Raw genomic sequence first — 16,890 nt, forward strand, 5'->3', positions numbered from 1 at the left:
ACACGAGGGCTATCTGCGCTAGCCGTCCCTACTTTAGCAGTGTAAGACTAGAGGGAAGGCAGCTAGTCATCACCACCCACCGCCAACTCTTGGGCTACTCTTTTACCAACGAATAGTGGGATTGATCGTCACATTATAACGCCACCACGGATGAAAGGGCGAGCATGTTTGGTGTGACGGGGATTCGAACCCACAACCCTCAGATTAGGAGTCGAACGTCTTAACCCACCTGGCCATGCTGGGCATGGTATATGTACCCAGTGATCCTTTTTTTTTAATCAATTGACCTGATAAACTATGGTTAAAATCCAAATTATATTCGTCACTTACCTGATACATAAATATTATATCCGTGGCGAATGGACCTGGAACATCTTGATGACTTACAGGAAACCATAGCAGTCACACCGAAACACAGTACAGCATCTGTAACAGTGGACTCAGGAAAGATACTGGATAAACAAAGCGTTAGAATACGAATACTTTAAATCAGTATTTAAGCAGGAATAATAGTAAGATATAAAATTATGGTACTGAAAAATCAGTGAAAATGCGAAATAAAGAGGTACACAAATAAACTCAGACCATCTAATTAACTTTGGGGAAAGCTTGTCGCAGTTTCAAATATTCAAAACTTCAATCTCGACAAATTAATTGCAAAGACTGTGTCTTTAATTAAATAGGATTACTCCGTTGAATGTAAAGTGTTTTTTTTCCCCCCTCCTATGAATTCTGAATTAAGTTAGTTTAAACACTCGTGAACAGAGTATGAAAGTTCTATGCTTGCGCTATTCCATTATCTTCAACAAATGTAATATGTCAAAGTGGTCAGCATTTGTTCTTGTTTAGACCTGTTTCTGCATTATCACTCCCGTTAAATGTGAGTCATACTCAGGTTAAGTAGTGGCACGGATATATATATTTGCAAATGAAAATTATCTTGGCATTTATATCCCTTGAAAGTACAGCAAAATAAATATTGTCACAAGAAATATAAGATTGCGACGTATTACGTTAGAATCAGAAGAAGGCGTTTAACCGCGTAACTCCTGCCTTTTTTTTTTTTTCTTCCCCTAATTAGACAATTTCTCTGCGTTGACAACGAAAAGAGGGTAAGTTGAAGTGGTTATGAACATTTGCTAAGGTATTGTTTTTATTAAATAAGCTGAGTTCGGCCATTTATTTTAAGCAAACACAGTATATTCTTACGATACAAACTATTATTCTTGATGTTAAATTTAAAGTATTTTTCAAATTTTACAAAATTATCTTAATTTTCGTATCATTAATAATGTTTTAAGTTTTTGTAATGAGTGGATTAATCTATACTGCTGTAGCCATAACAATTATTAATATTCTGTTAGTGTCACTACATCAGTGATATAATTTACAGTAATAGTGTTATAAGTATTTTCGTTACTAATATTATTCTACCATTAATGTTAACTTTGTTTTTGGTGGACATATTGCATTTTTTATTAGCTTTAAGTTATGATTTTTGCACTTTGGAGTACGACATTTTTGTTTCTAAAAGTAAAAATAAAAATGTACGATCACATGCAAATAAATTCATTTGTACTTTGAACTTTAAATGGAAATGTGATATTCTTCTCAAGAGCAGTTTTAAAAACTTTATGAATAGTACTAGCACTATAAGATCTATTATTCAGTTACTAACTTATTCTGACAATACAGTTAACCAATGTTATCGTCTTTGTTATACAAATTATAATCTTAGCCAAATTTTGGGAAGTTAACTTATTTAACTTTATCACTTTATGACATAAGTGGAATACTAACAACTGTAATTTGAATTTTTAATTTTATCAGTATTTTTTTTAGTAATACTTACACATGTAAATGTAGTTTAGTTCTCTACCTCAATAATAATAATATTGAACTAATATCAGGCCTATCTGCTAAATGTTTCAGCCCAAATCAGTTTTCATGTGTGTGTATATATATATATATATATAAATAAAATTACTGAAAATTTTCATTTTTTAAGAATTGTACATTTACAAAATACGAGCTGACACTATGAAAATTTGATTTTTGCTTTGATTTTTGCTTTCTTATTAAAAAACATGCATATGTAAGTTTAACTTTGAAAACATGCACAAATATATTTCTTTTATATAAAGTGGATCATTTTTTATTTTTCAGGTATTCTTCTTCAGATTGAGGAATAGATTAAGCTCTACTTACATACAGTTTGCAAAACTTATGTCCCAAAGGCTAGATCTATTTGCAACTCAGTATGTTATACAAAAACCATGTAATGGGTATGTAAATTTGTGTTGTGAATGAGGTAAATGTTTGTGTTGTTATAAGTATGGTTTAAGATTAATTTCTTTAGCTGTGGTAAACTACTTGTTCACATATTAGAAATGCACATAATATACATTTGCATTGCATGTATCATGTACCTTCTTTAAATTGAATTATGAAATTTAATACTTGTCATTTATTGTTAAAATAAGATAGATAATAGATTTATCAGGCTGTATAAGAAAGCTTATTATTGGAACAAGACAAGCAGTAAAGAAATGTCACATTTAATACTTATGTTGTTTAGTGCCTCAATATTGCAGTGCAAGTTTTCTAATGTTCTCTTTCAATTAACCAGCTGAAGACTGATATTTTATGTCACTACACTTGCCACACTTGGTCAAATCTAATTTTTTTTTTCTTAGTTTCTTTCTTTGGTTTGTTTCTATTTTTAACTTCTTAAGGTGAAAAAGTGTTCAGAGTTGAATTTTATTTGTAAGTCTTCTTTATATAAATAGCACCAGCCACTTCAAAAACATATAGTATATAGCCCATCAAGAATGATGGGGCAAGTACTACCACCCCCAACCCATAGTATATCCTAATCCTCACATTTCATAGCAAAATGAAGTTAAAAAAAAATTACAAAATCAAGCATGACAAGTGAAGACTCAGAAAAGTATAGTCGAGGCAGTCACATATCAGTAAATTCCTTTGTGAGAGAATTACAATTAAGATCATTCTTGAAGTGAATCTGTGATGTATTCATAGAATAATTATTGGTAAAATAAGTTAAATTAAAAACTTCTAATAGATGAAAAAGCCAGTACATTTTGGTAACACTATGTTCCAACTTAGCAATAAAAGTTTAACCTGATGTTTTTAATCTATGTGCTGATAGTATAAAATAAAATGTGTAGACAACAAAAGTATAAAAATGTGTTGCTTTCTTAATTTAATCTCCATTGAGTAAAGAGGTTTGTTTTTATTTAAAATGTTGGAGATGTAACAGAAAATAGCTTAATTCAGATACAAGTCAAGTTTAAAATTGAATCAGTATTTCCTTTGACATGGTAAATCTATGCACACTTGACTCTAGGCTAGGTGCTCCTACACTACATATTTAGGTTTATTATATCAACACTCACTACACTTATAAGGTTCAATAGCACCTTACCTTCACTGCCTCCTTGCACCCTATCACTAAAGTTGTAATGGGCAGACTATTCAAACTATTCTATTTGTATAAGAGCATTTTGGATTTTATCATACCCATTTTGAGAAATCAACTGTGGCAAGTTGCAAACTGGCTTTTATATAGATTAGATATGCTTTTACACAAGTTACAAGCACCTTAGAGAGTAAATTTATATTCTAAGCAATTTTCTGCTGTGTCTCTTTTGTACAATATTTTTAAGATGCTGTAGTTCTGTCTTTCATTATGCTATTTGTTACAACCATGCTATTTAGGTTCAGTCTTATAAATGAGTTTTCTTATCATTTACCTCTGTACTCTTTAAATGTTTGGTAATTTATATTCCTTATAATGCTGCATTGTTCAAGTCAGATGGGGAATATTCAAATCTTAACCTTTTGAATAAATTTAAGGTATTTTTTTTCAATTTGAGATACACTTCATTTATTACAAAATGCTTTGAAGATGATTTGAAGGATTAGTAAACTCAAAATCTTCCACTGAGAGGATAGCATTTTGAGAATTGTAATAGTCAAATATGCTTTTTTTGGATTCCTATCTGCTACAGAATATAGTAGTTGAAATGAACAATTGAAAAGGGGGAAGGGGGATAATATTCATTCTCTTTTCATCTGCAGTTTGTATATATACTTTTCTTGTACCTTGTACTCTGATGATACCACACATTTTAGGTGTGACTAACCTCACAGTAGGTCAAATTTTCTGGCTATCCTTAATTTTAAGCTTTCTCAGTTTTAATATCAGAATAGAGATATGACCTCATTTGCAGTAACTCCCTGTTTGAGAATCTGGCAGTGTTGTTTCTCTACCTATATTTGTTTTCATTTTCATTTTAAAAATACTGTGGTAACCAGAACCACTTTGTTGTTCATGTAGAACCATTTTTATGAGCTCATTATTTTCTTTATTTTCAACTTGTGCAGGAATTCATCCTTATTTGTCCCTAGTGTTGTATTGTTATTCTGAATAACTAGGATTGTTAATTTTTTTGTCATCATATTGAAAGACTCACTACTAACATGTTGCTTCTTTTTAGCCTTCTGCCAAGGCAATCAGTTTTGTTTTTTTTCCACAGGATTACTTGTTCAGTTGTATTTTTATGCCTAAGATCACATTTTGGTCAACATGAATAACTATAATGGAAGTACTTTGGAAAGTGATGAGGGTGAAAGGACTCGAGTCTTTCTCTTCTGTAACACGTTTGTGACTTATCTGTTTGAAGGCTTGAACTGCTTGATTTTTGCTCTTAAGGATTACAGGACTGGTTTTGTTCCACCACCTCTACTTTTGATTACCTTTTCTGTGTGAAGTCCCATTTTCAAAACATTTACAAATAATTCAGGCTCCTTATGCACCTGATTCAAGCATCTTCCTTGAATCATCTGTTATTTTTTGAGTATTATTGGAACAGATTTTTGTCCATCAAAGGTGCTGGTTATGTCTGTCTAGGAAGTTATGGAAGATGTTTGAGGTGCTAGTGTAGATCTTCACTGGGGTTTTCAAAAATCTGTTCTAACAGGGTCAAGTATTATCCAAAACATTTTAAACAGATTTAGGCCATTAACAATGCCTTTCAAGTATACGTTTCTCTGTCTAAACCTTACTCAAGCAATAACTTTTTAACTCTTTGATTTTTTGCCACATTTCTTTTTACTTTTACTCTTATTTGTCTTTTCTTAATGATATGCAAAACTTTTTCATATAAATTAAGCAGAGTTGTCTGTCTGATTGGTATTTTGGCATCACAAAGTGTGAGAAACTGGCTGAATAAGTTTTTATGAATTTTTTTAATAGAATTTGAGTAAAATTTTACAGAGATTGATTTTAAGTAAAAAATAAATCAAATGAACAGTAAAAGTTTGAGAACCATTTCAATTTTAACTGCATGAAGCTAGCACCAAATAAATATGATGATTAATGCCACATGAAACGTGTATCTTTACTGATTGCCTGTACACATTAGACCTCCATGGGAAATAATGCACATGCAAGCTGTTCTATCATTACAAAACAGACAATGAAATAAATTTCTTATAAAATGAGAAAATGTCTTGTACCTTATTTTCATAAGATTCTTAATATCTTTATCATAACTGATCTTTTGTCATAAATCTTTTGACAAAATGGAAGACTGGACCTTCTCCTCTTTTCTGTTAATGTTTTCATGGGTCAAAGGCCATGTCATTGCATTTGCTGACTTGTTTAAAATTTTAGTCAACAAGTATTTTATGAATTTATGTGAAAATAATTTTGAATCAAATTGTAGACTATAATTCAAACTTTAATATTATATATGAGTTAATTTCTTAATTTAAAAGTAAATATTAAAATAACACATCAAATAAAGATTTTAGTAAGTTGTATGTTAAATGCACCACTGTTTAAAATTAGATGTTTGTGATGTCAAAATACTAAGCCTGTAGTTTCATACAAATTAGGAACTCACATTATCAATATTCACAAGTTATAATGTAAAGTAAGAACCTTGTATCTTTTTATTTTGATGAGATGTGGCTTATGTACCAAATCAAACATGGTAGTCCAATTGAACTGTTTTTTTTAATTAACTAAGTATGCTGTTCTTATATTTTATAATCGTAATGATTAAAATATGTTTTTCCTCAGTTGCATTCCTTGCAAGATTGATAATTAATTGTATATATTTTAAGAAGATATTACTTGATTGAAAACCTTTTCTGACCAATGTTTATTTTTATTTCTAGATCTGTTCCAACTTTCAAGTCATACATGATCTGTGACAACACTCAAGTAAAGTATTGATAACAGTATTTAATATTTTCATCTTTTATGTAAAAATGTTAAGAATAAAGTAACATTAGTACAATTGTTGTAGGTACATATATTGTGAGGGTTTTGAATGGATCTAAAATATTAACACTAGCCTCAGCTAGCTAAGATGAAGGTATTCGTAGGCTGTGAGTTACTAGGAGCTGTCTATTCAAGTACCATGCTAAGAGTAATTTGTGTTCATCGTGAGTAGACTTGGCAAGTGGCATTCATTTACTAAGCAGTGGTCACTGGTTTAGAAACCTACATTATTTTACCTGCCACTATAACCAATGCACTAGTAATAGTAACTTGTAATTTACATGATATAGCCTGGTGCACAGAATTAGAACTGTCACTAAGTCAGCTGCCCAACTCCTGTTATTTTCTCACTTTATTTTTTATCTAACTCATTTGTGATTTGAATGCATGCTGTTTATATGTAAAGCTCAGCATACATGGTGTCATATGTTTATAGTAAAAATTGTTTTCAAAGAACAAAATAACATTAAACCACACTTTAAATGTGAAACTTGGTGTTACAGTCATATAACTGACTCTCCAGTTGATAACTCATTAATTTAGAGCTTTTGCCTTCATAGTTGTCCCAGTCCATGACAGAATAATTACTGTAGAGTACATCTTTATTGTTATCGTACAGATTATACAACCTATTTTCTAAGGATGAAACAAGCCAAAAAATTTTCACCTTCACTTTACCAAAATAAAACAAGATGTTGTAGTTATTGATTTCTACAATACGCTTTTGTCATTAAAATTCACAAACAGATAAATTTTACTACTAAATTAAAAGAGCATTCTAAAACTAAGGATTATGTTGCTTTGAATTTGTAGAAATATCAGTTCATTTTTTTATTACTGTAAACTTTCATTTCATTACACAGATACAGCCTATAAAGAACACTGTAGATATTGTTTCTAAATTTAAAGACTTTCATTAGTTGAGTAGAGCTTTGAAAGATGAAAATAAGAAAAGGGAAAATAAAAAAAACCTTTTTAGCATTTAATAGGGAAAATGTGAACATTAAGAAATTAGCCTAAATACTAGCTGGTAAAATGTTTAAGTCCATACTGAAACAAAGCGTTAATCGCTAAACACGTAACGAAATTTAGTCATTTGTGTTCAAGCATTAGCATTGTCAACATCTCCCACTGACATCTTCTGTGTTACATTGGGTAAAAACATGGCAAAGGCTAAAAAGTTGACAAAGTTTGAACATGGCAGAATTGTCGAGCTGCATGCCATCACTGGTGAGATTGGGCATAGTAAAATGCTGTTGCAAATTTCTTAAAAGATCCTGAGGGTATGGAACGAGAATTGCAAGTGGTCGGCCCAAGAAAATTTCATTGGCGTTGAGCAAGAGTATTCAGTGGGTTGTCCAACAAGACACAGCTGATCGTTGAACCAGATTAAAGCCCTTACGGAAGCAGAATGCATCTCAAGAACAATTTGACAGCATCTGTGAGAGAAAGGCTTTAAAAACAGTAAACTTCTTCAAAAGTCCGCTTCCTTCCACACCACGAAACAGCTCAGTTAAACTTTGCTGAGAAGCACCAAACATGGGAAGTAGAAAAGTGGATGAAAGCTTTGTTCTCTGATGAGAAAAATTTAACCTGGATGATCCAGATGGCTTTCAATGTTACTGGCACAATAAGGATATCCCACTGGAGACATTTTCCACACAACACACTGGAGGCTGTACCATCATGATCTGGGGTGCTTTCTCCTTCTATGAAACAATGGAGCTTCAGGTTATACTGGAGCATCAAACAGCAGCTGGCTATATTGGCATGTTGGAGAAAGCATTCTTATTGACTGAAGGCCCTAGTGTGTGTGGAAATAACTGGATCGTTCAGCAGGACAAAGCTGCAATCCACAATGTCCGCAGGACAAAGGACTTTTTCATGGCGAATAACGTGATTCTTTTGGACCATCCAGTGTGTTAGTCTGAACTGAACCCCATTGAAAATGTTTGGGGGTGGATGGCAAAGGAATTCTATAGAAATGGACGTCAGTTCCAAACAGTGCAAGATTTTCGTGAAGCCATCTTCACCACTTGGAATAACATTCCAGCCAGCCTTTTGCAAACACTTATATTGACCATGCCAAAGCAAATGTTTGCAGTTATTTGCAATGATGGCTTGGCAACTCACTGCTGAGGCCTCTTGTTGGGCATTTCATACCCTGTTTAGAACTTCTTTTTGGTATAGTCTTAACCTTTTGACCACCTAGTATTTAGGCTGATTTCATAGTGTTCACATTTTCCCTATTAAATTCTGAAAAAGTTTTTTATTTTTATTTTCCCTTTTTCTTATTTTCATCTTTCAAAGCCCTACTCAAATAAAAGGTTGAGTCTAACAATGCAAAATCCATATTTTTTCTTTATGTTCATTGGCCTTAAGATTTTGGCCAGCAGTGTGTGTGTGTATTCTTATGTATTATAGTAGACGTATGTAAATTTGCAAATTGTTTTCATTTATTAATGATAAGGATGTTCTGAACTAAAACATTATTTCATCTATTTTGTTGTACAATGTCTTAAATATTTTTTCTTTGCAGTTAGTTATCTTGAAACATAGAACTTCAATTCTGTATTGAATGACAAAACTAATAAATAATATTCCCAGGTAATACGTTTGAATGGTGCTGTTGTATGTGCATGACTGTTACATTACATTTAATGTTATGTGGGTTTTATTTTGAGTTAAGTTAGCTGCAAATAATAAAAACATTTTGTGTTATGTTTCAAATGCTTTTCTTAAAACCATTTAGTTATTGGTACCGAAGATTTATTGTATGAATTTAACATACAGACTGAATGATTTATATGTAGGCACTCTTTCAGTTTAGTATTTTTAGGTCTTCACTATGTTATAAGTATTTGATTTGTGATTAATAGCACATAAAAATATTGTACTTAGCAAAGCTATGTTTTTTAAGTATTGTGTGCAAGTTTTCAAAAGCATTCTGATATTTTAATATATATGTAAATGTATTAACACTACAACATATTCTTTTGTTCACTCATCACAAAATGTCATCCATTAATAGAAACAAAAACCAGTGTTGTGTAAAACTTTTTTCAAATGACTGGTAAAATTGCATAGATGCTATATTTAACCCTTTTGCAACAAGCTGGTGTAATATACATTCTTGTCTACACATTTGCACACATTAAGTATTTGCATTATAACTTTTGATACATCATCTGTAACTTCACAGAATTTATCAATAGACGTTTAGTAAAGATTATATGTATTTTTTGTCCAAAAATCAGATTTTTTTAATGACATATTTTACTAAATATTTGTTTGTGAAAATAGTCGGTTTCATTACTAGTCTGTGTGCAAAGTGATTTCATGTTAAGATTAAAGAAAACTATTCTTCATCCCCAAAATCTCAATTATTATTTGCAAAATCTCTAAAACCTCCTAAATACATTTAAACATTTATTTTCTGTAAAACTTTGTCAAATAGTATTTTTTATACCCTGTGTATGGTCTGTTAGTTAACCAACATTGTAACCATGATAAAAAAAATTAGGAAATAAATATAAATTATGCTTTTTATGTGCTAGAACGACTACATATTATAACACAAAAATACAAATGGTTTAGTCTAAGTAGTTTCAGAACACTATGTATAAACATGTATAGTTTTTATTATATTGATCTTTCAGTCATACCTACATAACATTACATATCTTTCATCAACACTATGCACATTTACCCAGGTCACATATCTTGTAATATAAAACTGACCTTTAGTATTCCCTGTCTTGGCTGTATTTTAGTGGACTAGTATTTTGAAATGTCATATTTGAGTTATTATATATATAGATTATTACTGTTTATAAATAAATTATTAAACTTTTTTCTTAAAATATAAAACAATAAATAGAGAAGTAAAGCAAATAAATATCTCTTCTTGCTATGACCTTTGTGCTTGGTTGCTGCTGGACATAGGTTGCTAAGCCTTTTAAAATTTTGCACATGGAGGATATCAAACAATTTTTTTTGTCAGATTTTATGTATATAGTTGAAGAACAAAAAATCATAAATAACTGCACTGATACCATAGAATTTCACTATAATTTATTCAGAAAAATAATTAAGGTTTTTTTGTTAATAAGATATGAAACTTTGAGGGGGCTAAAAAAAACTACCTCCTTGAAATCTTGGATCAAAAGAACATGGAAGCCTCTTCAGGGTTTAAAGTGGCAGGAAAATCCACTCTTGAGACATTCGAAGCTGTTAATTAGTTATTCACATGCTGTATATTGCAGTAAAAGCATATAAGGGGTCATTTAAAAAAAATGGGAAGAGTTAAATTAGGCCACTGTTTGATTCAATACATCAGCCAAATCACAGGAAAATAAAAGGGTTTGAGGTTATTACTTTGTATTATAGCTTGTCAACATTACTACTTTCAATTCCTAATTTGTACAAAATTATAGGCTTGGTATTTTGACATCACAAACATCTAATTTTAAACAGTGCTGCATTCAGCATACCACAAGACTTCTTAAAAACTATATTTAAATGTGTTCTTTAAGTTTTTATTTTTAAATTAAGAAATTTAACTTGTATATAATATTAAAGTTTGAATTATAATCTATAATTTTGTTCCAAACTTATTGACATAAATTTATAAAATAGTAGTTCAATAAAATTTGGAATGCAAGTCAACAAACATAATGACATAGCCTTTGAATCCTGACTTGTCACAAAAGGGTTAAACATAAAGGTAGTAGAAACTACTAAAAAATTTACATATGTGTTATGCATAACAAAGTTGACACTGAAATTGTTTGGAATATTTCACTACTACATTTGTTTTTTTAAAATTTCAGAGATGCCAACCATTATGGTTTGAGTGTAATCATTACAATTCTGGTGTATACATTACGACTATATACTCATGCAGACAAATATTACAACTTGTTGCAACTCCCAAATTATTATATATTATATGGGCCTATACAATAAAGTGATAAATTGTTCCCCCAGAGCTTGAAAGGGGTGAAAAGAAAGTGATATACAAATAAATTTTGATAATAAATAAAAGACATAGTCCAAATGGCTACTTGCGATAATCATGTTTGTGCTTGAAATAATAAAAAATATTTGTATCTCTGACGTCTACCAATAGTTTAAGTGCGGTGCTTCTCCATACTGGGTACGTGGGGGAATCCATAGTTACGTCATCAGTGCTTGTCAGCCAATTAGTGCTCGCGTAGATGTGTATTTCTCATTTTCTAAGCAGCATAGAAACACCAATGTGATCATTCACAAGATGGAATAAAAGAGGCCTTGTTCACCAGATTGTCTTGTTTCTGGTAAATCTAAAAGGACTAAAACTGTGAATCAAAAATTTAGGAAAGAGTATAGTGCAAAATATCTGGTCATTGCATCAAAAGTTAGTGACAGTCATGCGTTTTGTACAGTTTGTCACACTAATTTTTGTGTGGCACATGGCGAGATAAACAATTGTTCCAGACATACAAAATCGACATCTCACCAACAAAAGGCTAAGGTGAAGACAAAAATGATGCAGATAACAACATTTATGAGTAAGAATTCAGAATATGAAACCATAAATGCAGAAGTGATGTTCACACAATTCATCATTGCTCATAATTTACCCCTAGCTGTAGCTGATCATGCAGGACATCTATTCAGAAAAATGTTCCCAGACTCTGATATAGCAAAAAAATATGGCTGTGCTAGAACCAAAACTACAGCCATTGTACAAATGTTGGGTTGTGAAGATGGCAAAATGATTTCAAGCATACTTACTAACAGTGTTTACAGTTTAGCCACAGATGGATTCACAGATGTGGATGATGCAAAACTGTATCCAGTATCTTGTTTTTGACAATGGTGCAATGGAAAGAAGCTTCACTGGGAGAGAATATTTTCAAGCTTTTGGACCACAAACTGACAAAGAGGAAAATTCCATGGAAAAACTGCCTTAGATTTCTTCAGACAATGCCTCAGTTATGTCTGGTATAGGTAAGGGTGTGATGGGACACCTCTCAAGATGACAGCCTAGCATTTATTTCATAGGCTGTGCCTGTAACCTCATGAATATTACTGCCCAGAAAGCTTTCAGAGAACTGCCCTGCCCAGTTTCTGATATATTGATAGATATCTACTATTTTCTGGACAAAAGTGCTTGCAGAAAATGACATTTCAAAGGATTGTATGACAAAGAAACAAGAAAAATTCTACAACTTGTTAACACAAGATAGCTATCACTTGGGGTGTGCCTCAACAGAATATTGGACATGTGGAAGCCATTGAAGAAGTATTTTCACTGTTAAAAGGAAAAACTAGATTCAAAAGGATCTAAACGTGCATCTCGGTCAGACAGCAAGACTTTAACAGTCAGGATATCCTCTCAGCCACACAGGGACACAAGACAACAGTCTCCAAAAGCAGACAAAGAAACATTTGATATAACTCAATATATGTTTAGGCAGTCTGACTTTGAACTAAAGAAGAGACAATCAATGAAAAAAGAGAAGAAAACAAAAGCTAGCAAGGAAGTAACCAAGAAAAGTTATGCACAGAGCAAGTTACATAAGTTAACAGTTTTCGTGGACAACAAAATGAACTTGTTATTTTGTCTTTTTCTTCAGTTGGCAATTCCTCTATTTGAGCAAGTCAATTTGATATTGCAAAGAGAAGAACCTTGCATACACATTATGCATAGAGTTCTGATTACACAAGTTAAAAGTGTACTTGTCAGATACATCAAGCCAGAATATCTTGAAGGCAGTGTCACTGAACTTGACTACAACAATGAATCCTTACACAAATCTGATGTGGCAGTTTCTATTGAAAATGCTGCCAAGGAATACATTGTTAAATATGAAAAGGACCTGGGCCTGATCAGCTTCTACACCAGTGTCAAGAAATACTATATTGCAGCTACAAATTACATGATGAAACACTTCCCTCTAAATGGTGAACTTCTGATTCACGCAGAGGTTGCTGATCCAAAACTGAAAGTCAGCAAAGATTTCTCTCCTCTACGCTTCTTCACAGACAGGTATCCTGTCCTTGTCAATACACATGAGCACGACACTGTTGACAAGTTGGAAGGGCAATATTTGAACTATCAATTTGATACTTTCTCAGAAACTGCCCTTCAGTTGAATGTTGGCAAGTTTTGGGTTCAGCTGTCTACAGTTAAGGATGGAAATGGCAACCAGAAGTATGACATTCTGTGTAGGGTTGTGCTTGGAATTCTTACAATCTTCCATTCTAATGCTGACAGTGAAAGGATATTTAGTTTAGTGACTAAAAACAAAAGCATGTTCAGACCAAACTTGAGCACCTCAATTTTGAGCAGTATTATAATGGACTAATGTTATTATAACTCCCACCCATCCAGAGACATTTTCATGAAAGCAAAGGCTGCAACAGTTGCAAAACTATTACAGTAAGTGTCATAAACATGATATAAACTATCCCTTACACAAAGGCTTTTTCTGCTTACTGTTTGTGCATGTTCAATGTTGTTTTACCAGTATGTTTGTTACTCTGAACTAAATAAAAGATACAATTTCAAAATAATTTTTTTAATTTATTTATTAAATACACAAAACAGTCATAAATGAGCAATCTATAGCAGCAATAAATAATAATAGTTATAATAATAATAATAAACAGCTTAGAGACATTGGTCAGGCCTAGGAGCCACAAATGAAAAAGGGCTCTGTCTACAATCATTACGCTCAGTCATTTGAAATAGTTGGCATCTCTGAAATTCTATTTTAAACAATCATTTAAGCAGAGTAGTTAATAAGTTTTGAAATGGACAAGTTTTTAAAATGAATTTCTTACAGTATTTTAGGAGTATAATAAGCAAGAAGTTTTATAGTTTTCTCTAGTAGCTTGTGTACATATTCAACAAATTTAAATCATGCCAAATGAAATTATTTTGACTGTTATAATTTAACACTAAGCTAGAGTAGCCATGTAAACAATTCTATCATTGTCTCATATATTATGTCTTCATGTTTATTTTATAGTAAAATGTAAAGTTCATCACTTATATCACCAGGTATATTTAAATCAGTTTTACAAGGAAAAAAGGGGGAATTCAAGTTGGTGATGAGAAACTTATCAAACTATATCATTTGTGAAAATTTAATGAAATCATGGAACTGTTTTAATTTGATCAGTCATGAAAATCCACACTTTGATTACAATGAACATCTTCAGTGAAGAAAATGAAGAACCTAAGAAAGATTTTTAAACATTTCTATATCAGATTAGAAAAATCAAATGAGGTGAGTTTATTCTCAGATGACACACTTAAATATGAAAGATAAAGTTTGTTAGTTATCACTCCATGTGCAGTACAGAGTATGAAAGTAGAAAGTGCATGCAAAATCATACCATTTTTATTCATGTTTATTTTTAATACTATGAATAATAGACAATTTTTTTTTCATATTTGTGTTTTTTGTATTATTATAGCAGTGAAATACACACCACATTTAGAAAAGGACTTATTTTCAAAATGTTAACTATATAGAATAATTGTGTTATTGTATTTTGTATTCTTCATGTGTTTTTCCAATGTTACAGAGCTATTTTATGCTATAACTGAAAATTGCTTCTAAAGATTTTGTGGAACATTTTTCTCAGAAGTTGTTACAAAAAAGAAGACATTTGTATTTTAGGGATGTTTTTCTTGAATTATAAGTGTTCATTAAATAGTATATGCTATAACAAGTTTTTTTTGTGTGTGTGTGTTTGTAGGAATATAAACTTGATTCACAGAATAGCAGCACACACAATAATGAAGAGCAGGTAAACAGTTTGAGAAGGCCAACAATTATTAAATCAAAAACTGACCAACTGAAAAGAAAAGAGGCTCCTCCTAGACCTCGTAAGTAAAATATTTGGGGATCTATTTTATTTCTGGCTTAAGAGTAGGTTCCTTTCATAGGTGTTTTGAGGATTTTAAATTCATGTTCATCATGCTTATTGTGATAGCAATAATTGCCTGATTGGTATTAAGTAATTTTTTGTGTGTGTGTTTCAGAGATGAATAAAGTTCACAATGAGTAATTCATGTTGATGAGTGAGATTTTATCATCATGCTTCTCTGACAACAGGTTTAATCACAGTTATGATACTTAACAAGTGTGACATTTGCAGCCTGCAACTGCAGGTTATTTTTTACCATATGCTACATAGAACTTTAAATGTCGAGCAGTCTCTGCTGATCAAGAAATATATATTGATCTCAGAAAGCATGTTCTGTTTATTGACAATCAGCTCAGAATACAGATTATATTGACAATGATTGTGGTAGGTTTGTTAACTTACTGTTTTATGTAAATAAAAAACTTCCTCGTGGCATTAGAATTCTGTGCACTCATTGGGCAGCAGGTAGAACTTCATACCATTCTTTATTTTATCACAACCTATCAAATTTCAGATATCAAAGTATTAAAAATCTATGACACATTGAATTTTCTGAGATACATTTTTACAGTTTTGATGTTTTCCATACACTTGATGCCCCGATATTTCTGTTGGGTTAAAAAAAAATGAATACTAACGTTAAGTTGCTCTTGTATGGTGTTAAAAAGCTGCCAATATTGCTGATATGGCTGATAGATAAGCATATTACCTGTGAATTGGTGGTCAACAGACAACATGATTAACAGATTGTGTGTCTTTCTATGAGACTTTTAGTACATATTATCAGTGTTTCCACTACATAATAGTTGCTATTTATGTATTTTAGTGTGAAAAGTGCTGTGAATGTTTTCTATTTGTTAAATCACCAATATTTAGACAACTAAAAGGTTAAGGTAACTGTTCAGTTTATTTTTGAAAATAATCAGTAATCCCCCATTGCTCTTGTGTAAATCAAAGTGATAATCAAATAATGAAAACATGTAGTGCTATAACCAGTAATGGTAATGATGTTTTTATTTAAACCATATCACAGTGGAATACTAACTAAAACTAACTGTGTTTGAGGTTTTCTCATTGAAAAAAAATTTTATAGATTTCAAACACATAAAATTAAACATCCAAACACTTTCATAAATAAAAGTAATGTCTTAAGCAAACTAAGAAAAAAGATTTATTACTCTCTGGTTTATTACCAAACCTTCAAAACTCCTATATATAAGTAGATAGTAGGATATCAAAGAAGGTAAAGTACAACACCAGTTTGTGTCAAGCATAGGTAATTGTTGCTGCAAATATTTAATCATGATGAAACTTAAAAGATGTTCATGAGTGAAATGGAACCTTTGTCTAATATTATGTTCGTATATTGAGTCAGTTATAAAAAGTGAGGTTTCTAATTGGAAAATTATTATCAGTTATGTGAGGGTAAACATTTTAAGAAAAATGTGTTTATTTAGTTTACATTTTGATTTTTAATGTTTAATTTTGTGACATAATCTATTTAGAGAAACATTTCTACATCAAAATATGCACAAGATTATGTATAAGATAATTTCAAGGGCATTTGTATGTTTTTAAACATTTTGGTGGTCAACATGCAATGTGGCAGATTTTGCTGATCAAATTCAAAAATGAAATTTTGAGTC

General features: G+C 31.4%; 1 protein-coding gene across 7 annotated transcripts in view; it reads left to right on the plus strand.

The window, feature by feature from the left end:
- The first annotated feature begins 789 nt into the window (after positions 1-789).
- LOC143253189 (uncharacterized) overlaps positions 790-16,890 on the plus strand; it is a 41,517-nt gene continuing 25,416 nt past the window's right edge. Inside the window, exons 1-5 of one of the 7 annotated variants that reach the window (XM_076506616.1) lie at positions 791-1,112; positions 2,167-2,285; positions 6,211-6,256; positions 14,491-14,598; positions 15,074-15,203. In XM_076506616.1, coding sequence (XP_076362731.1) covers positions 14,539-14,598; positions 15,074-15,203 — 190 coding nt within the window. In that variant the 5' untranslated portion in view covers positions 791-1,112; positions 2,167-2,285; positions 6,211-6,256; positions 14,491-14,538. Of the gene's footprint in view, positions 1,145-2,166; positions 2,312-6,210; positions 6,257-8,855; positions 8,924-14,490; positions 14,599-15,073; positions 15,204-16,890 lie in introns of those variants that run through there. The other 6 variants (XM_076506617.1, XM_076506620.1, XM_076506621.1 and 3 more) reach the window with 6 other exon arrangements.

The sequence above is a fragment of the Tachypleus tridentatus genome, chromosome 6, assembly GCF_004210375.1.
Source record: "Tachypleus tridentatus isolate NWPU-2018 chromosome 6, ASM421037v1, whole genome shotgun sequence".
NCBI lineage: Eukaryota > Metazoa > Arthropoda > Merostomata > Xiphosura > Limulidae > Tachypleus > Tachypleus tridentatus.